Source organism: Rhineura floridana, chromosome 1, assembly GCF_030035675.1.
Source record: "Rhineura floridana isolate rRhiFlo1 chromosome 1, rRhiFlo1.hap2, whole genome shotgun sequence".
Classification (NCBI taxonomy): Eukaryota; Metazoa; Chordata; class Lepidosauria; order Squamata; family Rhineuridae; genus Rhineura; species Rhineura floridana.
The window spans coordinates 140,863,005-140,888,435 of NC_084480.1; the positions used below are offsets into that span (position 1 = coordinate 140,863,005).

Genomic DNA, 25,431 nt, shown 5'->3' on the forward strand with positions numbered 1-25,431 from the left:
TCAGCCCCTTCTCCTCAAGCTGCTATTAGCTTCATACAGACAGGCACAGCTGCAGTACTTACCTTCTCCCTGCCCATGGTGTCAACGGCAGGAGAGGGTATGGAAAAGATTAAACATCCTCTCCCAAAATATCACTTCTTAAAGCAGCTGTGAGACTGCAAACTTGGGAAAAATCTAAAATACCCAGGAGATCCTAATCGCACATCTCCTGTATCACATCTGCTTTGGTCTTGAGCAAATGTCACTTGCAGCCTCTCCAAATAATTTATAAATAGCAGACTTTTACATGAATTGTTTTGTTCTTCAACAAGCCAGCAAGTGCAAAAGATGGTTTTCAAATCTCAGCTGTATTTAATGGCACTTTCAAATGGGGCATTCCCAAGTGGCTGTTGCCTCCAGCACTCAGAGAACTAGAGAAAGAAGTACCTCACAGAAGAGCTACCATCTAGTGCAGATATCTGCCACTTTTTACCTTAGATGTTTATGTCCAATGGCTATGTGTCACCCATTCTAACTGCACTAATCCTTTTGGACACCAATTCCCAATGGGGCAAGGCACTGCCCCCATCTGCAATGCAGGAAAGCACACTGATTCAACATGCCCACTTCCATAAAAACACTGCATTTCTGCAGGAAATGGGTCTTTGGAAGTGTCCTTGGAATGTAAATATGTTAGTCCTTTTACTGAATTAAGAAGCTTCCACAGTGTAACTGTTTTATCGTATCTGTTCAATTGTACAAGAAAAAAGCAATCAAAATGAATTTCTTATTTTAAAAATGGAATAGTCTCTTTTTGTTGTTAACTTTAACATCAGTTCAACATTTTCCTGTAGGATTGGTATTCAAATAACATACACAGTGTTTGCAACCATGGAGAAAGTAATGCATGTTTTGTTTTATTCTTAATGCACGGGCATAGATGTTGGTGCAACTTCCAAATTATGTAGACTTTATTCTTTTTCGTCTCCATGAGTGATGGTATAGCAGAGAGCTTTGTAATCCAGGTTTCCTGCTGAATCAATTGGGGAACTCTGGAACATCTGATTCATCTGCACATCAAGAGGGGAACATGTATTTAAAGGAAAGAGTTTAGAAAATGAACTTAAGGAGGAAAAGGCTACTGCAAAATGTTTCTGAAGTCTTTAAAACTGGAAATTATTTTTTAGCTCATCTACTATAAAAATCGAGGGTGTCAGATTCAAAGTACAAATTTAATCTCAACATAGAATTGTGTAGTAAGAAATGCAAAAATAAAGCCCACAACTCCCTCTATGTCTTGGAGGTGTCTAATAAAGACCCAATCTTCCAGTACAAATGATTTGCTACTAAAAAAGGAAACCAAGTAACCTGAACAGAAACAGCTGTGGGGAAAAATTTTCCACAAAAAAATGGTAGTGGCAGGAGTAAAAGCTTTAAACTATAAACTACAGAGTAAACCTATAGGCATATCCATGAAGTTCTAACTTAGGTTAATTAATTTTAATATGTGTACTCTGAGTAGGACTTAGTTCAATATCACCCTATTTGTCTATTGTTTAATGGCTACAACTGAGTAAGTAAAAAAAAGTCGTTTGTATTTTCTTCAGATCTCAACCTGATTTCAGTCGCAGGAAATGCTGTCCGCAGCACCAAAGCTCTGTGATAGAGCATGCGCGTAGCATACAGAATGTCCCAGGTTCATTCCCTGGCATCTCTCAAAGAATCTCAGGTAAGACCCAAGAAAGACCTCTGCTTGAAACATTAAAAAGCTGTTGCAAATTGGGGCTACACTACTGGAATACTGTAGATGGTCCAATGGTTTAGTTCATTATAAAACAGCTTCATATGTTCCTGTGTTAACTAGAATATCTTGTAGGGTGGAAATTTGGGGAAACATTAATTGTATGTTTGGAATTTTTAAAAAAACTTAAATCACAGCTGGAAAAGGAAACGGACACAACCCCTACCACCAGATGGTGAGAACCATCTAACTAATGAGATCCTGCCCACATCTTGAAAAGTTTGGTGGCATTTTGGAAAATACTTGTCCTAAACATTAGTGCACAATTGAGATTTTGTAAATAGAACATACAAACCTCTTCAGCAGTAAACTTGTTGCCTTGTGACATCATTAAGCGTTTTATGCTGTAGAAGAAACAGAGAAAATGCTTGCTATAAGAGTTTAACAAGATTAGTGTAAGAGTTTAAGCCAACTTAACATTTTATGTGAAAAGTAACTTGAGCACATAGCAATTTCCAGCCCTTACACAGGACAAATTCCTCTGCTCAGGAAACTCTACACTTCATATCCAAGGCCTGGTTTGTGTGTTGTCTTCAGTGGCATAGATGCGAGTGAAAAGTCTCTTCTACAGGTGCAAGATATTTAAGTACTGCTCATGTGGGTGCCTTAATTTGTGTGGTTACTTACTGAGGCAGTGCTGGCATGAGAAAAAAAAATTCCAGTTGGGAGAACATACAGTATTTACAGTACTTGCGTACATTGCCATCCGTGTCACAAGAGTCAACATACAGAACTGGGTCTAAGGCTGTTTTTGCACAAGTCATGAAAAATTACATTTTTACCTCCCCTGAGATTTTTGTGCCCATGTGAATGTTGTTAATGTTAGACAAACAGCAAAAGAGACATGCAATGTATATTCTAGCCAATGCAATTTTAACAGTCTGAGTATATAGACCAAATTTAAACACAACACCCTAAGTCCTGTACATTGGCTGCATTTGCATGTCATGCTGAGCCAAAACATGGCATAGCGCACGCATGCTGGCTCCCAAGAAGATCACAGCTGGTTTGCTTCTCCCTGGGATTTTCAGGTTAGTGTGGTGTGGCAACTAAGTCAAGGCTTGGCTTGACATGTCATCCAAGCCCAAGATTGTGGTGAAGATCTCTCCTCCTTAACCACAATCTGTAGCCAAGAACTGGCCTATAATTACTGGTCATGATTAAGAACCTGGGTTCAGAGAACACGCTAAGCAAAACCTTGTCTTAGCTGCCGTCCTGCACTGACTTAAAAAGCCCAAGGAAGAGCAAAGTAGGTGTGAACTCCTCTCCAGGAGCCAGCATATTTGTGCCGTCATGATATGCCATACCCTGTATATGACTGGGCCCTGGGCTCCTTTGGGAGAAAGGGCGGGATACAAATTAAATAAATAATAAACCAGGTCAATGTATGTATTGTAGCATTTGCATGCTTAAGGATTGACTATGTAGGGCCAAACAACGTGACAATAGACTTGTGACTTTAAAATGTGACTCTAATCCAAGTATATGTGAAGTGTTGGCAGGGTATAATTTTAAATTGCAAAATGATTGGGGCATGTTGAACCATTATGCCCCTTGCAACTTTCTCCCCGCAGTCCTTCCTTTAAACATTTTATTTCGAGGTGGACTTGCTTCCAGTATCAAAGCCTGGCTGGATGCAAAATGACTTGGGGGGATGGACTGTGTAATGGAAGGCGTCATCCTCTCCTACCTGTAACCCCTTCTGCACTTCAAATTGCATCCTTAATGTCCATGCCACTTTGCAGGTGACTATCGCAGAGCCAGGTTCAAAGACGTGGGACTTTCACATGCAACTGGGACCTTACAGTCAATATGCTACCAGTATGTTTCCGGGCCAGGTTCAAAGTGTTGGTTCTTACCTATAAAGCCCCTAACGGCATCGGACCACAATACCTGGCGGAACGCCTCTCCTGCTATGTGCCTACCCGGTCGCTGCGCTCAACGTCGAAGGCCCTTCTCCGTGTCCCAACGCATAGGGAGGCACGGAGAACGATAACTAGAGCTAGGGCCTTCTCAGTGGTGGCCCCCGAACTATGGAACGCCCTCCCTGATGAGATACGCCTGGCGCCTTCTTTGTTATCTTTTCGGCGCCAGGTAAAGACCTACCTCTTCGCCCAGGCATTTTAAAAATTTAAAAATTTGAATTTAAAATTGAAATTTTTTAATTATGTTTTATTGTGTATTGTATTTACATCCACTTGTATTTTAACCTGTTTTATTATGCTGTACACCGCCCTGGGAGCTTATTGCTATAGGGCGGTCTAAAAATGTAATAAAATAAAATAAATAAATAAATAAATAAATAAATATGAGCTGCCCCACCAATCAACAGGGGTGCTGCTTAGGTGGCTAATACTTACTAATCCTTGTTAATGTTTCCTTTACCCTCTGGGTCAAACATTTTAAATGCATTCAGTATAGTCTCTTCAGTGTCCGTACCTGTAGAAAATAATGGGATGCAGCTGAATCTAGATTGGTAATGCTTTAACTTCTGAACAACAGAAAACTCCATTTAAAATCAGATATTCTAGAGGTCCTGCCCCACACTCCACACCAGTGAGCATGACAAAGCTGCTCCACATGGGGCCATTTGAGGCTCAGCATACATTCACTGTAACTCTTGGGGTGTCATTTTATGACCCTATTTTTTAGAAAATGATTAATTAGTGCTAAAGCAGTTTCCTTTTTTAAAATAAAATATAGGTATGGATAGGAAACACCATAATGCTATAACTTTAAGCTTCATAATAGTGCTATGATACCCTAACACTAATTTTTAAAAGCGGGCAGAAAATTTCAGTGACTGGAGAGGGTATTTTAGTAACATGGTTAACAGCAGATACTGGAATGGGTTTTTAAAACAGTTTGAGTGGTAAACATCATATAATTATTATGGTGTTCTAGCACTATACTTGTCTTTCACAATATTAATATATATCTATATTATATTACATGGACAGACAAGTATTTTAGTGGTAAGTAAAAAGATCAAGGGAAAGAATTAACAGGGTCATAAAATGTCACCCACAGCAAGGGTTATTGTGAATGTTTGCTGTGCTGCGAGAGGTCATTTGACGAATAAGTTACTGCTGACATCAAACCAGCAGAAAGAACAGCGTTAAATGGAATCCACATCTGTGGAGTTTGTGCTATTCTTTCATTCAAATGAAAAAAAGTCAGACTTTGCAGAAAAGATGGAAGAACCACAGGGAAAATGCAGGATAAAAATGATTTCATAATGGCATTGTGCAGATATCCTATAAACAGAGAGTGAATGAAATGTAGAAGCAGACCCAGGTGAGAGAGCTTAGGATGAGCCTAAGCTTGCTTTGCTTTTATGGGGAGCTACCATGTTGCTGCAGGGGAGAGATTGCGCAGGACCATCAAGGAGCAAGGGCTTTCCATCTGTCCTGTCTTGCCACACACACACATCGCCTGAGACCCCTATAAGGAGAAGCTACTCCCTTACTCCTCTCTGATATCTTTGTGTGGACCACCCTTTGCCATTTTAGAAGGAATAGGAATGTATTTCACTTTTAATCTTTTTCTGAAATGTTAAGATTTTGTTGACTTAAATTTTTGTGAGATTTTTCTTTTACCTGCATTTTGTATTTGTGCATGATCCTTTGTGATCCACCTTGGGGGCCTTTTTTGGCCAAAAGGCAGCATAGAAATTAACAATAACAATGTTTAACTTTCTGTATCACAATAAGGTCACCAACAGAACCTCAGTAAGAAGACAAAAACATCAAATCAGTTGCATTATATTCAGCCTTCACCTTTCATTTTTATTTCAACTTTTGTCCACTGCTAGAAAAGAATAACATCTGAAATATCATTATTAGCCCTCTTTGCAAAAAGACCTCAGAGAACTTGATTTCTGGAAAATCTAGTTTTTATAAGAGAAGATTAAACTTACCACTTAACTTTTCCCCAAACAAGTTCAAAAACATGGTAAAATTAATAGGTCCAGTGGCTTCTTTTAGCATAGATTCTAACTCATCATCTCTGACATTTGTTTTACCTAAAATCAAATGGAAAATTAATTATGCATTGCATCAACAGAGCATACCTGTGTCTGATTTACGTATATATGCTTGATGGTATACAGACGCTGTCTCTGCAATTTATTTTTTAAGCTGCAGCAAAAAATTTTTTATAACATTCAAAAGTTTCTTTTGTGATTCTATATAGTGTAAAAATGCAGGCAGCTAAAATCTTTAGTAGCAATAGCAACATTTGAATTTGAACTTCAGACCCCAATCCTGCCTGTGAATTAACAGGATATACTTAGAAATGAGCTGATGTATATTTTCTAACGAGTGGATATGAATTACATTATATGGAAACAACATAAAAATATAGATTACCACTAACTGAAGTTTAAAAGAGGATGTGATGATTTCAAAATACTTGCCTAAAGAAGCATAGGTATCTTTTAAGTCTTCTTTATCAATGAAGCCATCTCTGTTCTGATCAATTAGCGTGAAGGCCTATAGAGAAGTAAATCTGTATATATATATAAACCTTAATGATTTAGATCAGTAATTTATTCTAATCTCAGGAATATTCTGATTCCTATTCTAACCATGTTTATGTGTGTCGGAGCCCACTGATATCAGCATATAAAAGTTTGGCCTCTAAAGGAGCCTTTTCTGTACTTCATTTCTCTGAAAAGTGAGTATGTGATAACCTCAAACTACTTAAGAGTTCAGAATTGCAGCCTTTTTTGTTTTGTTGTTAACAACTTAATTATAAAAACCTCTATCAGCTTAAGTGTGATGGCTACCCCCAAAGACGCCACGGGAGTTTAGTTGGTTTAGGGTGCTGATTATTCTGTTAGAGAATCTCTCACACACCCCAAACAGAACTACAGATCCCAGCAGTTTAATGAGAGGAACCAGTTATTGAACCAGTTCCTCTCTAGAATAAAAAGGCTCTTCATAATTGGCTCCTACTGGGAGGAAGGACGGCATATAAATTAAATAAATAATAAAATAATAATAATTTAGCCATTGGACAAACAAAAGGGCACATCCAAACAATTGACTTGTTGGTTTATCTGTCCTTTCCTCTTCCCAGGGAATCATGGGAATTGCATTTCTGGAAGATTGGCGAGATATCTCAATAAAATGCAATTTCTACGGCACACTGGGTGGGGGCCAGTTAAAGGGGTATAAAACTAACATAATTGTGCAAAGCCAACAAGTTTCTCAATTTCCTTAATTCTTTTTTAAAAATCTGCTTCATTCCTTAGATAACCATCCCCTTTTTTAACATGACAGAAACAGATGAACAAATTTCTCCCTCCCAGTTGCATATCAATCCTGAGACATGAGAGAGGTTACCCGTTTTCTTTCTACCCATGTGTTAAGTTGCACATAAACATTGTGAGATATATAGTGCATGTCTCTCTCACAAATGACATGTAGCTGATGGACCCACTCATGGAGACATGATCTACATTCCTCTAGTCTAAGAAGTACACTGTCCATTCCATTTTACATTTTCAAGCATCTCAAAATCCAGATTTATCTATACATCTCTGATTATTGAGAAAAATGCAAAGTAGTCTGAAGTTGGACCATCTTTGCTAAATAATTTTATCTTAATATAAATTCATGACTAAAGACTATTGCTATAAGCTGACATTTTGCATGATGTCATGTCTCAACAACATACTGAACAATGACATGTGACATTCTAACATGAGCAAGGTTATTTCCTAATAGAAACACTATATTTCTTCTCGCCTTTCTACTGAACATAAACAGGAAATTGTCTACAAAGTCAACAACAATTCCAGGACTCACCTTTAATCCCAACCTGCAACATGTGACCCATTTTTACTATTCATACATTTCCACCTTGCTGTTCCTGTTTCTCTTACATAATCTCTTTTCCTCTTTCAAGATGGCCATGGCTGCAATTTAATACACCAGGGGTGAGGAATCTGCAGCCTTTGGCCTAATTTCATGTGGATAGCAAGGTGGGGAAATGGGGGGGGGGGGAGGCAGAGAGAGAAATGGGAGTGTCTCACCCATTATTGGCTTTGGCCCTGCTCGCCATTGATATGTGATCCCACACAGAGTACCCCTTAGAATTCAGCCCTTGGGAAGAAAAAAGGGTTTCCCAGTCCTGCTATATTGGGGTGGAGATGGGGATAAGCCCCACTGAACACAGTACATAGGATTTCTCTTTTTAAAAGCAAAAACACAAATGATGGATATGCCATAACGTGTCCCATTTTAGGATGGCACATGACCCACTATTTGAAGACAAATAGTCAATATGTCTTCTACGTTTTTTCCTCTGATGTTTCTTCAGAAATCCAGATTTGACAAGGTGTGTAAGGCAAGACATAAAGGACACAATCCAACCCATGGTTAAGCAATACAAGTCCCATTGATTACAAACACACCTACAAATTGAGACTCACTGAACACTATTGTGGACTGAGACAAAAAAAATACTGAAACCACTTTATTCTAGAGGGAGTTGCATGCAAACAACTTTTTGCAATAGGTATCCATGCTCTTCATACTTGTATAGAAAGTCACTGACAATTAACTACAATGAGCTAAACCCAACCCCACTTTAGAGATACACGTAACTACTTCTGTAACTGAAACACACTCAATTTGTAACTTAAAACCTCCAGGCCGTATATTGGGAGATTTTCTTACTTCCTTAAATTCTTGAATCTGTGTCTGTTCAAAGTTGGAGAAAACATTAGAGGAAGCTCTTTGCGCACGCTTGGCACCCCCTTCCTTCTTCTTGGTTTTTCTGCTGGCCTGAAAGGAAGAGGATATGGACATAGTAACAGCCAATGCAGCATACGCTATTAGACATTTGGCAGTTCTTTGGTGTTCTTTCCAATTAATAGCTTTTAAAACATACAATGAGTCTTACAAGAAACTTTATCACAGGTACAAATTTCATAAAGAACATGGACAAGAACAAAAAACACCTAGATTGTATCTCCATACAGGCCAAACTCACCATCTTTCCTGGAAAGCTACTCTGCCTGTCTTTCTCTGGGAAAATTTCTTTTATGAATTGCTTCTTATATGAAGGGGAGGATCTTGTGTTTACAGCTCACATTTCCCAAAGGAGATCTCAAACGTCTTAAGAACTCTGAGCTCACAAGACCTATTCCATACATGGCCAGAATTGCAAGATACTTTCTGTTCCCCAGTGGCTGAACAACTGTTACTTATACTTGAACTTGTCTAGTGAGTCATTTGCTTTAACTGCAATGAACTAAAGAGTATATGGTGGTAAACTCTGAGATCATTGCAATTTATGTGTAGTATTTATATTGTTATCAGTCAACATAATACAACTTTTATTTTTATTAGGGAATATATAAAACGAATCTAGTAGTAGTAGTAGAAATTTATTTGCATAGCCACAAGCAATCGCAACATAAAAAAACAGAAGAAGAGAAAAAGAAAAACATCACACATCTTTAAAAAGAGCCATCATTAAAACAATAGTCGGCACACGTAAGTGATTGTGTGCGAGTGCAACAGGCCTTGCACTACATTCAATAAAATCCAGTAACTAAGTAGTGATTTATATGTATACTGTCACCCCTTGTCGAGCTCCGATTCAGCAACGTGTTTGGCTTGGAGTTTTTGTGCCGCTAGGGCAAACTGGGCAACCCTATAGGTAACCCTAAAATCATTGTCTGATAAAAGAAACGGGATGAGGTGTATTTGTTGAAAATATCCCTGATGAATTACCAGTTCACTTAAGAATTTGGTCCTAGGTTGTAAATATAGAGGGCATTCCAGCAGGTAGTGAGGTAGATCTTCCACCGCTGGTGATCCACAGATACACAGTCATTGCTCCCAGGGTGTCTGGCGGTAGCGACCTAGCAAGACCACACTCGGCATCGACTGAAACCTGAGTGCAGTGAAAGCTTGTCTCAACTGGGCTGGTATAGGGTAAGTCAGGTATTTCGCCCATTTATGATCGTGTTTGAATATACCATACCACTTGGAGAATTTTGTATTAGTGATTACAAGTCTATCCATCCATGAACAATGTCCATAGATTGTTTCCCGTAGCTTAATTCTGTTAAATGGGGTCAGGCTCTGGGGTGATATATGGTACTACTGATAGATGTTTGTAAGTCTGGAAACCCAGTTCTTATCAACAGCAGCCGAGTGGTAGCAGGCTTGCACAAATACTTTTGTTGGAGACTTTGTTATAGTTCCCCAGAATGTAAGCAGGGCACAATGGACCCGGGCCCTAACTGTGGGAAGACCTACCTCGGCACGAAGCAGGGAATACATAAAACAAATCAAAAATACTAAATGCACCATCCAACATCAATTAACACATACATCTTTTAGGATATATCTAATTGTGGAGTCCCACTTGCACCACAGAGGATTGAGGGCCACCCCACAGCAAAAGAACACGGAGGGCTGGGGGTGCTGCAAGTGGAAGGACAAGAAGGCGAAGGCCCATTGTGTCCACTGGCACAACATTGGATCTTGCCCTTACACTTCAATTACTGCTATATTATCAGTGCACTTAATTTAAATAAAATAATTTTGATCTGAAATGGATCAGAAGCTTGCGCAATTTAGGAACATTATTCTCTGTGTTTATTTTATAGCTTAACAAGGGAGGGAAGGACCTGCTCATTCTAGGCTGTTTTCAATAAGCATCTTGAAAGCATGACTGGAAATAATGTGAGTTTGAGTTACAGAAAACAGTTTGATTTTGCAATTCTAAGAATGCAGTGATCAGTTATAGACAAGAAATAGGAAGGGATTGTGGAGATTTCATTACAAACCATCTGCCTTTGCACATATTGTGAACTGCAAAATTAAACAGAGGTACCAAACTTTTTGTAACACTTTTGATAATCAATGTTTGCAAAGCCAGATGGTCCCCATACAAGTACTTGTGTGTGGGTGTCACTTTTTGCTATTGTAATGCCTAGAAGTTCGCTAAAAGATGCCCGAACAGTGTTCATCATCCATTTGAGACCTATACAGTACCATTCCTTTTATGGAATAAGTTGTCTGTTCCAAGTATAAAGCAGAGAACTAATCAGAGTGAACTTTATGTGTTTTTCAGAGTATTGCTATGGAACAAGTATGATATGTAAGACACTGCATTCATTAGAAATACATCTGCACAGAAATACTTTATTCAGCCCTTTATTTATAAACATCACTTTGCTTAAGAAAGAAGAGTCTGAGTTTATGAAATTCCAGTAACAAACTGTAGGTACAATGTGGCCAAAATTAAGCACCTTCAACTTGCTGATTTCTTCCCCATTGAAATCAATGGGACTGAGAACTGTCTTACTTTGAGTGAATCATGCCCATTACCACCCTGATTCAAAAAAGCTTCTAGGGAATGAAAAAATAATATATGGACACAATTGATTTTTAAAAATCATGCAGACAATAAAATATCTGTAGGAAATAGAATGCTTATATACGTTTATGCATAATTTATGTAACCTACAAATAATGGGTTCAATATTGCATTGTGATTTGTGATGTCTATATTGGATTTCAATGAAGGCATTCCAATAATCAGTTAGGATGTCAATGATAGCTTATCCCATTGCAGGAATTAACACCAAAGGGAACACAGGCTGTACCGTAAATCGGATAATTAAAATGATGAGCCATGTTAGAAATGCTTATTAACTCTACCCTTTTAACATTCTTGTGCAGTTGCTGCTTGCTATTCATATCTTTTGCTTGCAGCTGCTCATGCTAATAATATTCACTAATTATACTGTGTTATGATATTCTCTCTGGGCTTTTGGTAGACTCTGCATGTATCTTTAGCATCTGCTATTTTCCTGCTCTTCAGGATCCAATTTAGGAAATAATTTTCAAGAAACTTTTAAAACGTCTGTATTATACAGTTCTTGAAACAGTTTTCAGGCTATAGGGGTCAGTAATTAAGACAATATAAATTGAAAGACATATAGTGCTTAGACAAATTGTCAGAATAAGCTTTCCAAAAGCTATATTGCACAGGCTGCTATATGAATTAACTCTCTACAAAATTTGTATACCTCCTGAACGTTTTGAAAATATCAGTCCTGCCAACAACTTATAGCACCTATTTTATTTTTATTTATTTTGTCTTGTAGGATTTCAGAGCTATTAATGATTCCAATGGAACTTAACATAACTTTCTCCAGACCTTCTGAAGTCAAGGGGTGTCCTCTTACAGCAAGTTATTCAACTGGATGACAAATGTTGGGTTCCAAATCTAAGACAAAGAAATAGCTCTTTATTTTTTCGTAAACATAGTTTACCATGTGAAAAGCAAGATTGTGTTTATATTTTCTGTGAAGCTTCTGGCATTACAACTTACTCAGACAATTACACCATTACAATGAATACACATGTTGGAAATAGTATACACACTATCAAAGTTCTTTTTGAGTCCTTGGGTCAATAGTACTTTTGGGATTCTCAAAATGGCTACCAACCACTATGGAATTCTGAGAAAAGTCCTATATCACACATAAAGACACAAAAACATATATTTAAAGTGGCACATACTCTCTATCATAGGTGCCATCCAGTTCTCCCTTCTAGTATCTCACTTCATAGTCCACCTCTCTATGCAATAACATACTTCCGCCTCAGTTCCCTCTACTTCATTCTTTCATTGTTGGAAGAGCCACACAATTTCTGTACCCTTTTCAAATACGTTTTTAACCAACCCTAGGTTTAGAACCCTGAAGATTAGTCCACACTACAATTCCCCAGAACAGGAATAAAGTTGTAAATGGTAGCACAAAAAAATAAAAAATAAAATAATCACATCACTACGAATTGTGCAGACTCCTTGCTTTTTTTATGTGCGTAAATAATGAGAGTTGCCTGTGCTCACATCTCGATAAAAGTGTCGTTGGTAGTGCCAGCACAGAATGGCTGCCAATGGCAGCAAAAACAACAGAAAACGGTGCTCCATACCGGTGGGTACCACTATCACAAAAAAAAACACTGTGCAGACCTGTCCCTTTTTTAACCTCACAAGATCAAGAGAATTGAGGACTAGCAGCGCCAGAACGAAGAGCGGGATGTGGGCGGGCAAGATTCTTGCTTTTGTTTCTCAGGTCAATTAACCTCTGCAGACTCCGTGCAGCACATAAAAGAGGATGAACGAAGCACGTCGCTGTAAAGCCTTTGAATGAACTTGTACGTTTTCCGCGTGCAAGCTGTTCCTTCTGCAGCTCTCTCCCGCCTCCTAGAGGCAGCTGTAACCTCATTCCATAGAGATAAGAAATAGTAGAATGCGCCATACACTTTCATAGCTTTAATCACAATCTCAGATATGTCTATTAAGAAATAGGCACAACTGAGTCCAAAAAAATTAGTCACAGGTGTGTATAGGAATGCAGTCTTAATGACTTATTCTCTCTATGCAAAAGCTCAAGTTCCCATAAAAATGGAAAGCAGCCATTGTCTATGATTCTTCATGGGCACTATTCTTTGGACACTGTAGAGCGACAACCTTACACACTTTCCATTAGAAGTCCACCTCAGTCCTAGACCGGAAGCGTCGTAAAAATTGCGAGGTGCTAACCTTTTCTATCTCTATGCCTTTGTCCTACATCCCTTCGCGCAGCGCTGACGTCACGGACCTTTTGCGTTTCTCAGGCGCTCCCAGGGTGCCCTGGTTCCTAAACGCGTTTGACGTCACGTCCCTTTTAGTGCTTTAACAAGAGAGAGAAGATGATTCCACCGGTGGAGGTTTCTCCCCTTATCAAGGTAACGGGGCCTTTCTGACCGCCGTTTCGGGTCTCTTTGTGGCCGGTTTTTCATATTCTTCCGCCTCGGACGAAGCAGAAGGAGCTCCAGTGGACGCCGCGCGTTCCCCTCTGCCGGAAGGTGACCGTGGAGGAGGTCAAGGTGATTTGCTGGGGAACGCTCGGCTCATCATCAGTGCAGGCCGGTTGCCTTTTGGTCCTTTATATTAGCTGGTAATCCTGCCAGGCTGCACCGCTCGCCCCCGTTGTTGGGATTTTAGGGTGGAAGGTTGTTTTTCACCCATCCGAATGTCTTACAGTAAGCTTGTTAGTTACGCTGTAATCTAATGGCTGAAATTAAAGGAAACTAATTGGGTGGATAGCTGCTTTTGCTTGTTGTCTGAAAGCCGCTTATAAGTATAGTAGTTAAAGCACTATAGTATTCTATTCTAGTTGATGTTTTGGAATAGCTAGATTTGGAAGTTGGTTGCTTCATTGGTGGTAACTACTATCACCTTTAAGCAGGCAGAAAAGGGGATTGAGAGATCCATGTCATGTGTTACCTTGCTCTTCTGGAACTCTTATTTTTTATTTATATTTCCTTTTATAGACTGCTTATTATCTAAAAGATCTCAAAGTGGTTTACAATAGAATACACAAGGTACAATAAAAACATATCAAATTAATTTACAAAGCAAAATACATGAACAATCCATCAGGGCTGTGGAGTCAGAGTCGTGGAGTCAGGAGCAATTTTAGGTGGAGTCGGAGTTGGTAGAAATGTTCTGACTCCTTCATAAATGGCAAATGTATATGAACTAGTAATAATAAATTTACTGCAGTAAAATGGTAGCACAAAGCATTTCATCACCACCACGTGAATCCAGAGCTTGGAAGAGTTACTTTTTTAAACTACAACTCCCATCAGCCCCAGGGATTGGACTCGTGGGAGTTGTAGTTCAAAATAACTTTTCCAAGCTCTAGATTCACGTGGTGGTGATGAAATGCCTTGTGCTACCATTTTACTACAGTAAATTTGTTATTACTAGTTAATATACATTTGCCATTTATGAAGGAGTCAGAGTCGGAAAGTAGAAAAATAGAGGAGTCAGAGTCGAAGGTCTGGTGTACCGACTCCACAGCCGTGATATCTATATATTGATATTCCTGTCTGGGAGGTACCAAAGAGTAGCACTGGAGGAGGAGGAGGTTTCAGATCCCTGGCCCCTCACTTGTGGGGTGCCACAGGGTTCTATCCTTTCTCCAATGCTTTTTAACATCTATATAAAGCCGCTGGGAGCAATCATCAGGAGATTTGGGCTGCAGTGTCATCAGTATGCGGATGACACGCAGTTCTATCTCTCATTTAAATCTTCACCAAGGTTGGCTGTGGAAACCCTGTCCAAGTGTCTGGAGTCGGTGAGGGGCTGGATGGGAAGGAATAAGCTGAAGCTGAATCCTGACAAAACCGAGGTGCTGTTTGTGGGAGACAAGGGAAGGCTGGGAGATATAGACCTGGTGCTTAACGGGGTACGACTGCCCCTGAAAGACCAGGTCCGTAGTCTGGGGGTCATTCTTGACTCCCAGCTGTCCATGGAGGCTCAAGTTTCGGCTGTGAGCCGGGCAGCTCTGTATCAACTCCATCTGATACAGAGGGTACACCCCTACCTTCCCAATCATCTGCTCCCACCGGTGGTACATGCCCTGATCACCACTCGACTAGACTACTGTAATGCGCTCTATGTGGGGTTACCCTTGAAAACGGTTCGGAAGTTACAGCTGGTACAGAATGCAGCGGCGCATCTGATTGCAGGCGGCTGCCGTAGAGATCACATTACTCCTGTGTTGAAGGAGTTGCATTGGTTACCGGTTGTGTACCGAGCCCAATTCAAGGTGTTGGTCTTAACCTTTAAAACCCTATACGGTTGTGGCCCAGCTTATCTGAAGGAGCTCCTCCAGCATCGAGAAGATCAGTCTCAGAAGACCTTCTCTGGATCCCACCAGTCAAAACAGCTAGACTGGTGAGGACTCGAGAGAGGGCCTTCTCAATAGTGGCCCCCACCCTATGGAATTTTCTCCCAAATGATCTACACCATGCCCCGTCTATAATGAGCTTCTGCCGGACCCTGAAGACCTGGCTTTTTAGGCAGGCTTTTGGGATGGGTTAGTTTTTACTGTGTTTTTAAATTTTTAATTGTTTTATGTACTGTTTTATCTTGTACGTCGCCCAGAGTGGCTGGCCAACCAGCCAGATGGGCGACTAACAAATCTCATAATAAAAAAAATAAAATAAAATATAATGCACAGTATAAAAACCAGAGTAGGCCACAAGGGGTCCAAGTGCAAAAGATTCCAACACTGAAATTCCTTGCATTGGCCTCAAGAAGAATGTATTTGCTGATACTCTGAGCTCTGATAAACCAGGCAGGCGATAGGGATTTAGCACCCATTGACTGCGCTAATGTAATCAGGGAAATGGGGTCCAAAAATCCCTGGGCTTCCATGGTGAGATGTCTCGGTTCCTCCATCCAGGGTGTGGCATGCACAGTCACACTCCAGTCACCCCAGTACACCACTCTTTCCAATCACCTTCTGCACCAACACCGACCAGCCCCCAACCATGACCACCTAGGTTGACTCCTCATCCCACCCCACTGCCTTTGCTGCCTCCACCACCCAGGTGCTAGTCCTAGGCAAACAGATCCTGGATGAGATGAAATGGCTGCCGGGCCCAGGGACCACCGCTTTACCAGGAGACGCTGTGAGCTCTTTCGGGTGTTTACCACGGCCCCACCACAACCACCCCAGGGAGGGAGGCGCTGTTGCTGGTTCCACCACAGCCTCTGCAATGTTACGGCTTGCTTCACTTCTCCGCGCACCAACAGCAGCGAGAAGCTGAGGAGCTGCGTGGCCGCTGCACAGGTGTTACAAGCAGCCATCTTCTCTTCAATTTACTTGCATGGTCTCTGGTTCTGGATCCCGTAATCCATGATGGGTTTATAGAGATCCTAGTTTTAAATCAGCAAACCATACTTAAGCATCATTCTGGGTGATATTCAATGTTGGTCACTCTCAAAGTTAGACCCACTGAAATTAAATCCATTGATTTCCATGGTCTTACTCATAGCAGTGACCCTTTTCTAATTATTTCAAATAAACAAACAACTTGGACTCTTACTGCTTGGGAACCCTTTCCCGCAATAGAAGCTGCTTCCATTTGACTCTTAACTTAAAGTGGTTTGACTTCAATTTTAGCTGTGGAGTAAAAGGTTTGCTCTAAATTCTGCAGTACTTTAAGTCTGGGAACTGCAAGGCAAAATGTTTACATATTTGTAAATATATGTAAATATATAAAGTTGTGTGGTTCCTGCTTCATATTTATGCAATTTATTTTACAGTTCACCAGGTACTCAGCACTGCTCCTTGGGATGATCTATGGAAAGAAAAGATACGGTAAGGAAAATAGTTATCTAAGCCAGGGATGGGGAACCTGTGACTCTCCAGATGTTTTTGGTCCACAATTCTCATTATTCCTGGCCATTGACCATGCTGGTGGGGCTGACGGGAGTTGGGAGTCCAGCAACCTCTGGAGGGCATCCGGTTCCTCATTCCTGATCTAAGCTTTTACCTGAACTCTTGTCCGTTTTCAGTTGCTTACATTTGGCTTTGAAAATTACATTATCATTATGAAGGTAGGTAATGATCCTACATTAGAGAAATTTTGAGGCACAAAAAGTGTTTGGTCACATGAATCTTGTTGCACATGGATATCAGTCCATTTTAGAATTGTGTTTTGACTTGAGTCATTCAGGAATTTGAAGGCTGTGAGATTATTCATATTGTTTCCTTTATAATTTAACATCTTTTGTAAAGTATTTGAAAAATGGGCTCCTGCCGGGAGGAAGGGTGGGATATAATAATAATAATAATAATAATAATAATAATAATAATAATAATAATAATAATAATAATAATGCTATTGTAGAAAATATTCCTGATGGGAGTAAGTAGTATACCTGTATTTACCTCTGCAAAACATTATAGCAAGCAAAACAAAAAGAGTTTCTACAAGGTAGGGAAACTATAGTGTATAATGGAAAGAATTCTTTGGAAAGAATTCAAGCTGTCAGTTTACCATTTGTACATACATAAGCATAAGCGTTTAGCAGTGCCTTTAAGAAAGCACCTGTTCCTTTGTTATGCAGGATGAGTCACAGCAGTTAGTGATTGATATTCTTCTTAAGAAGTTAGTGAGCAATTGGTATAACTTTCAGTGTTCAAAAATGGAGAAAAAGGCCACAGATTTTAATCACATTGAATTGACCCAAAGTGTTACTATTCTGCTGAAACATCTCTGATGTATTTAGGTATATACCTTGAAACATCATACGTTTTTTATTACTTGGGGCAGATAACTGTGAAGCAATAACTAGTATGTCATGAAGGCTCAAGTCTGAGCAAGTCTTCTTTTGATAAAATAGATTATAATGCGTTTGTAAATATACAGTGATCTTGCAAATTAATTGCTTTACTTAATGCTAGACTATTTGAAGCCTATTGCTGAAGAGGAAAAGAGAATAGAAGCAGAGGAGAAAAAGAAGCGTGAGGAAATGGAACGAATTGCAAAAGCAATAGCAGAAGGTATTTTTCCTAAATCTATTCATTCTTTTAAGTTTCCAGACAAGTTTAGTTACCCTTTTCCTTCCTCTTAAAGCACAGTGTTGCAGATCATGTGATGGAAATGGTGGCAATTCAAAAATTCTAGTCACTAAGGAGGACTAAATGAGATGCTAACACATACCTTTTGGTAACACAAGAACAGAAACTGTTTGATAGATTGGATTCAGTTAGCATAACTGGGCTGTTGATGTTTCATTGCCCTCAGTGGCTTATTTCAAAGAGACTCCTTCTGCAAGGAGACAAAAGTTCTGTTGTGTTCTCTAAGTGATCTGCACAAAAAAACCTCATGGAACTTACCCCCTCCCCCATAAACCTATAAAAGGCTCAAGGCTAAGAACTGTTTGAGAGATGTATTTCTGAATGTTGTCAGCTTCCTTGTGTATGAATCCCTACAGAAATATGGAAGAGTACTGTGTACCAGTAGATATTGCCTTCCCAGACTCAGTGATAGTCAATACAGTTCTTCCCTTGCTGAGGGTGGCTGTTGGAAATAACTGGGGAGAAATTGTAACACCAGCTGCGATACAAGATGCGGTCCATATTTGTTAAGCAAGCCCATATCAAGAAGTCCTCCTTGGATCCCCAGATCCTAAACAACTTCCGCCCAATTTCGAACTTACCATTCTTGGGCAAGGTCATTGAGAGAGTGGTGGCAAATCAGTTGCAGACACACTTGGATGAAACGGATTATTTAGATCCATATCAATCGGGTTTCAGGACTGGACACGGAACTGAAACAGCCTTGGTCGCTCTGGTCTATGATATGAGGATGGCAATGGATAGGGGAGAACTCACCTTCCTTGTCCTCCTGGATCTCTCAGCGGCTTTTGATACCGTAGACCACGGTATCCTTCTAGATCGCCTGGAGAGTTTGGGATTGGGAGGCACAGTTCTACGGTAGTTCCATTCCTTTCTCTCTGATAGGCGTTGTCATGAGCCCCAGACCCTCAAGGTACTGGGTTCATGCATCAGACTCAGACCCCCACCCTTAGGGAAATGAGACTGGAACCAAAAAGCTATTACTTCACCCTTGCCAAGGCTGTGTACGCTCACAACAACCCTGCAAGGTAGAAGGTAGGCTGCCACCACCCCTGTATACTGGTCCACTTAGAGCCAGGGGATCTCTGAGCCCAGAAGATATATAAAACCAAGGTCCTAAAAGGCAAGAGTCACAGTTACACTCCTTGCCAGGCACCTCTGGTTTAACACTTAAAATCCAAGCCTTTAACTTCTTAACCTTCTTTGGTAGTTAGTGACTGAGATTGGTCAAGGTACTGAATCCAGAACCACCCCTTCTCTCAATTGAACACACCAGGTTAAATAGAAGTAGCTTTGTTAAGATATATAAGTGCACATAACATATAGCAGCAAGTAATCCTTTAAGACCATTCACCCAACAGGGGTTTAGGTTCTTACAAGAGAATTCATACACACAACAAGAAAATAACAAACTAACTCACCTAACTACTTACACACGAGGTAGTTGGTTGCGTGGCACCTCTCCTAAGAGAGATGGATGTTCAACATAAAGCAATGGAACCAGACATAGGTTGCCTTCCCATAAGCAACCCCTGGAACCATAAGGCAGAAAGGTTTGGAACTCTGGTGCCAGTCAGCATAGGCAGAGAACAGAGAACAACGGCTATGGGTCTCTAGCCCTATACTTAAGGGAAAAGGATCCTAACGGTCCAAGATTAATTGACCAATCAGGAATTGGCTGATGTAACTTTCTTCTCGATGTTTCTCACATTTTCGCGCCTTCAGGCCCCCCTTCCAACTGTGTTTTCCAACTGTACAGGCCAAGGATGACCTTGGGTACCAGGCACTTGCTAATCAGCAAAGATAAACAGGTGCAGCTTGTTAAGGCTTCTCTAACCATCTTCAGCTGGGAAGTGAAACTCAGATTTGCAAATTGGCAAAGGCTTGTCTTTTCCAACTGTAACCGTCTCCCAGAGTCCCTTACTGGAGCCAAAGTATTGCTATTAGATTTTTAATAACTCATGACCATTACAGGTTCATGACAGGCGCCAACAGGTAGCATTGGGTGATGAGGTTTCAGACCCTTGGCCTCTCAATTGTGGTGTGCCACAGGGCTCTATCCTCTCTCCCATGCTATTTAACATCTATGTAAAGCCGCTGGGAGAGATCATCAGGAGATTTGGGCTGCAGTGTCACCAATATGCGGATGACACTCAGCTCTATCTCTCATTCAAGTCTTCACCGGAGAGGGCTGTGGAGACCATGTCCAAGTGCCTGGAATCCGTGAGTGGATGGATGGGCAGGAACAGGTTGAAGTTGAACCCTGATAAGACCGAGGTACTACTTGTGGGAGACAAGGGAGGGTTAGGAGATGTTGACCTGGTGTTTGATGGGGTGAGGTTGCCCCTACAGGACCAGGTCCGCAGCCTCAGGGTTGTTCTTGATTCCAAGCTGTCCATGAAGGCTCAAATTTCGGCTGTGAGCCGGGCAGCTTGGTATCAATTACACCTTATACGTAGGCTGCAACCCTACCTCCCTGTTCAACAGCTTCCACTCGTGGTGCATGCCCCGGTCACCTCTCATCTAGACTACTGTAATGCGCTCTACGTGGGGTTACCCTTGAAAACGACCCGGAAATTACAACTTGTACAGAATGCAGCGGCGCGCTTACTTACCAACAGCCGCCGCCGGGACCACATTACGCCAGTATTATTTGATCTACACTGGCTACCGGTTGTTTTCTGGGCCCGATTCAAGGTGTTGGTTTTAACCTTTAAAACCCTGTACGGTTTCGGCCCAGCTTACCTGAAAGAGCGCCTCCACCACCACCAACTATGCCGCCCAACTAGATCAGCCACACAAGGCCTTCTCTCAATCCCGCCACCCAAAATAGTTAGGTTGTTGGGTACTAGGGAGAGAGCCTTTTCTGTGGTGGCCCCCACTCTCTGGAACTCCCTCCCATGTGACCTTCGACATGCCCCTTCCCTAGAGGTATTCCGCAAGGCCCTGAAGACGTGGCTATTCCAACAGGCCTTTGAGGTCCTTGGGAGGGGTAAATCTCCTTGATCTTGTCATCTATCGTATGCTGTTAATATAATTGTTTTTATATGTATTGATGACTGTCCAGTATTTTATTTACTGTTATTAATATGACTGCATTGTTATTGTTGTATTTTATCTCATTTTAATGTACGTCGCCTAGAGTGGCCATTTGCCAGATAGGCGACAAACAAATTAAATATTATTATTATTATTATTATTAAGTGCCAGCTATTCTTATCATTAAATGATGACTGACTGAACTATATGGTGTTTGGGTCAGTTTACTTATAGTATAGGTAGATAAATGCTAGGAAGCAAATGTATCAAATAGGATGTTAAACAAGCCATTAACTGGTATGTGTAGTTTAAAATGGGGATTTCTTGTAAAATGCTCGACGCCTGCTTCCTTCAAATATATATAATGCTCATGCATCTCTTCTCTAATATTTTTACACGTTGGCTGGAGTGCTTAGCAAATAATACCAAATCAGTCATCATTAAGATAATTATTGAGCCGCAAGTGCTGCTATAAATTCAGTTTTGTTTTTCAGTGCTACTTCATACATTACAAGGTTTATTCATAGAAGATGTTCCCATGTAACAATTAAAAATTAGACTAGCATGTATATTTTTAAACTTTTTGTACTGATTGACTGTGGTTCCCTAACATAGAGTACAAAACAATGTGCCTGACAATCTGCACACCGGGTTCTCATGTAAATTACTGTTTGTATATGCCTTCTACATTGTAATGATGTGAAGCAGACTTAAGAGTAAGAACAGGTTATGCCACTGTTCCCACTATTATCACTATCTGTTGCTATGCTAGAGTGGAAGCCATTGTTTAAATAAATGAGAAAGTTGCCTAAAAGTCAACCATTTTTAGGTAATATGCTGTTTGTCCTTCTGCTCACAGTTGTGTGTTAAGTATCCTTAAAATCCATTAGTATTTATAGCTGTGGGCTGTTTGTTGCTTTGTTTATTTATCTGTTCTTGTACCCTGCTCTTCCTCCTGCAGGAGTCCAGGGCAGCGAACAGCAGTTTTAAAAAATATAGCACAAATATAATAAAACACCAATTAAAACAACTAAACAGTAACAAATAAAAATTCAGTGGGCAATACATTATTTATGTTGCAACGTGCAATTACTTACCAAAGGTCTGGCAACATAAACAGACAGACATCTAAACACTGGTAATGTGGGGGATAACCACATCTCAGTCAAGAATAATTGGGGGGGATACACAGAGAAGGCCCTGCCTCATGCCACTGTCACAGAGGCCTCCTCCACTGACAGCATCACCAGCAGGGCCCCCAGATCAGACCAGAAGGTATCGGGGGAGGCATTTTGAGTACTTGGGCCCCAACTTGTATAAGGCCTTGTATACCAGTACCACCACCTTGAATTGTGCCTGGAGGATAACAGGCAACCAGTGTAGCTTTCTAAGGATCATGGTGATATGATCCATCTTGTTGCCCCACATAGCAGTCTGGCAGTGTGTTTATCTAACGTTTATTAAGAGAAGATGGCCATTTGGGTTTTTTGAGTATCATATAGCCAGTTGTAAATACATTTAAGAAAAGCTAGTCAAGATTGAATCCTTTTTGCTTAGTGTAGCTTTAATGTTTCTGATTGTGTGCCATGATAAAGTGGCTTGTTCTGTAAGAAGTAATCTGTCAAAGCCTTCTGTGAACCCCAAGTACCTGCCCTCAGCAAAATCTGCAAGATTTATTGTTCTGGTGCTGGCTCCTTTCAATCTGCTGGGGGCATAAACAGTGTTTGAATTAATCAGTGGTTTGGGAAGTATCAACATTGCCCACTGGCAAGAAGCTGGCTATTGAATCTCAACAGGAGTCATTGCTATAGGTTTGCTTTCTTCAAAGCAGGAGGTTTCCCCAGATCAGTGACTCATGCAGGAAAAATGGCATGAACTCCTCTGGGGTGGGTAATTCCTTGGACTCTAATCCTCTTAATGCCTAAGCATGAAGTTTGGCTCCAGTTTTAATTCAGGACAAAGTGTACCACAGGATGCTGTATTATGGTGCATATCATATTTTGGGGATAATTAAATGGCTGTATCCTTATCCATCTTGCAACTAAACAATAATCAGTGAAAATTGCAGAAACAGTTGCCCACAGTACATTTGGCATAGCTTGCATACTGGGGGGGGGGCTATTTGAATGCTATATTGAAGAACTGAATTGTTTTGTTCTTTCCTTTTCAGCTAGCGAAGATACAATACTGAAATAAACCTGCTTGAACCACATCTTCATCTTTTAATATCCAGTGTATGAAATGCTGAAATAGATTTTCAAATGTCAAACACAAAGTTATTTACATCAATAAACAGTTGCTAGAACACCAGTAGTCAGTTTCATTAATGTACAAATAAAAAATAAATAGCAAAAACTCAGTTCCTTCATATTTTTTGAGGTAGCAAGAAATGTGTGTATATTACTTATCATGCACCAATATTTGTTTATTAATAATTATGATTAATAGTAATAATTTGTGAAAATCAAAGTAGGATCTAATTCTCAGCTGCCAGTGTAAGAGAACACTTGGTTCCCTTTAGTTGCTGTTAAGATTTGGACTTTCCCACATGATAGGATGGTAAACTACAAGTCAGCCATTTAATAGGGGACACGATTGGCCTCTTTACTTGCGTACTGACTGGATTTCAGTACATAACTACTAGGGTATTTCAGTGTGACAAATGAGCTGGGGGAAAGGCATAGAAACGTTAAACACCAATAATTTCTTAGATTATATTATATTATCAACTAAAGCATTCTAACCTAAATCTGTATTGTAAAAATACTTCATCACATTTTGTGTGATGACTTTTTAATACCTTTGGAAACATCTAAGTGGCACAGTAATTTCTAATCATGAGGTATTAAATAACAGCAAACTTCACTTTTTTTGAAGTGTCAGCTTTTGTTATGCTTCCTGTGCTCTTTGCATAAAGAGATGCTGTTATATGGAATTTCCAATATAATGTTTGGTTTAAAGATACTAATGCTTGCAGTTGTAATCCATTGCAGTATGAAGTGTACTGAAGCTGTAGACGGAAAAGGGCTTAATGGCTTTGTGTGGGCATATGCATGCACATACACATATATCCACTGTGCAAGGCTTACTCCGCAACTGTGTCTATAAAACTGCTTGCATTTTACCCTTTGTTTTGAGTGGGCATTTGTATTCAGAACCATGCATGTTCTGTTGTGAAGATAAATGAAGGTGGGAAAACCATGTAAACCGCCCAGAACTCCTTAGGCAAAGGTAGGGTGAAAAGGTAATGGGAGGGGGGCCCTTATATTTCTCTGGTTATCCTAAAGTGTATCAACAGAGTAAACTCGAATGAGGTGGGGTGAAAGAGTGCACACACAGTTTGAAATGGGGCTGGAAAGGAGTTTGTGGACAAGCCAGAGAATGGAACAGGCAATCAGCTGCCAGGAAAACTAGGTGATGGGGTGTAAGAAACCCCAACCAGTATGCAGCTTTTATATTTACTCCCAACTATGACACCTCTGTGGTTTGTCTTGATGTAACTCATGATCAAGCCAGCTATGAGGATGGGAGGCTATTGCTAATTCCCTGGAATCCTGCTAAGGAATCTGTGCTTCCTTCCACAGGATTCTGTCTTGTCCCCCATGCTTTTTAACAGTACATTGGGTGGAGAACCTCTGGATATCCAGATGTTGCTGGACTCCCAATTCCTTTAATCCCTGACTTTTTGCCATGTTGGCTGGGGTTAATGGGAGTTGGAGTCCAACACTATCTAGAGAGTCGCAAGTTCTCCAGCCCTGATCTGGATGAAACAGCGGAATGAGGTCATCTGGGGGTTTGGGGGTGAAGTATCAATATGCAAATAGCACCCAACTCTTCTTTATTCAGGTGAGGCAGTGATGGGGCTCAAATAATGCCTGGGTATGCTAGTGGTCTGGACGAAGGCCAATAAAAGTTTAATGCAGGCAGATAAGACTATTTGGTGGGTGTTCATCTATGTGGGTTAGTGGTGTTCATCCTATGCAGGATAGGGTTATACTCCCCCTGAAAAAACAAGACTGTCTGGGGTTACTCATTGATCCATCTTTGTCATTGGAAGTGTATGTTGTCTTCATGGCATGGAGTACCTTCTACCTCCTCAAAGTGGTGCACGAGCTGTGACCTACCTGGACAGAGAGAGCAGGCC

General features: G+C 40.5%; 2 protein-coding genes across 3 annotated transcripts; one reads left to right on the top strand and one right to left on the bottom strand.

Annotated features, from left to right (window-relative positions):
• Positions 1-873: 873 nt before the first annotated feature.
• MYL5 (myosin light chain 5) lies at positions 874-8,888 on the bottom strand. Of its 2 annotated transcripts, XM_061634276.1 has the most exons (7): positions 8,783-8,888; positions 8,467-8,574; positions 6,198-6,273; positions 5,700-5,804; positions 4,141-4,219; positions 2,076-2,124; positions 874-1,049 (listed from the first exon to the last, which is right to left on the bottom strand). In XM_061634276.1, the coding sequence occupies exons 1-7, from the start codon at positions 8,783-8,785 to the stop codon at positions 951-953; spliced, it is 519 nt and encodes a 172-aa protein (XP_061490260.1). In that variant the 5' UTR covers positions 8,786-8,888; the 3' UTR covers positions 874-950. The 2 variants fall into 2 exon arrangements, with proteins under 2 accessions (XP_061490260.1, XP_061490259.1); XM_061634275.1 differs by lacking the exon at positions 8,783-8,888 and having other exon boundaries at positions 8,467-8,598.
• A 4,539-nt stretch (positions 8,889-13,427) lies between these two features.
• ATP5ME (ATP synthase membrane subunit e) lies at positions 13,428-23,592 on the top strand. The gene is made up of 4 exons (XM_061634277.1): positions 13,428-13,551; positions 16,928-16,982; positions 18,072-18,170; positions 23,458-23,592. The coding sequence occupies exons 1-4, from the start codon at positions 13,516-13,518 to the stop codon at positions 23,481-23,483; spliced, it is 216 nt and encodes a 71-aa protein (XP_061490261.1). The 5' UTR covers positions 13,428-13,515; the 3' UTR covers positions 23,484-23,592.
• The last annotated feature ends 1,839 nt before the right edge of the window (positions 23,593-25,431 follow it).

What these genes read in the sequence shown, in the direction of transcription:
- MYL5 (XM_061634275.1), bottom strand. Translation starts at nt 8,598, where the DNA reads ATGTCCATATCCTCTTCCTTTCAGGCCAGCAGAAAAACCAAGAAGAAG. An exon ending in AGATACCTATGCTTCTTTAG is followed by an intron (nt 5,805 to 6,197) that starts GCAAGTATTTTG and finishes ATTTGATTTTAG; the next exon opens with GTAAAACAAATGTCAGAGAT. An exon ending in ACAAGTTTACTGCTGAAGAG is followed by an intron (nt 1,050 to 2,075) that starts GTTTGTATGTTC and finishes CTTGATGTGCAG; the next exon opens with ATGAATCAGATGTTCCAGAG.
- ATP5ME (XM_061634277.1), top strand. Translation starts at nt 13,516, where the DNA reads ATGATTCCACCGGTGGAGGTTTCTCCCCTTATCAAG. An exon ending in AGGTTTCTCCCCTTATCAAG is followed by an intron (nt 13,552 to 16,927) that starts GTAACGGGGCCT and finishes TTTATTTTACAG; the next exon opens with TTCACCAGGTACTCAGCACT. An exon ending in CTATGGAAAGAAAAGATACG is followed by an intron (nt 16,983 to 18,071) that starts GTAAGGAAAATA and finishes ACTTAATGCTAG; the next exon opens with ACTATTTGAAGCCTATTGCT.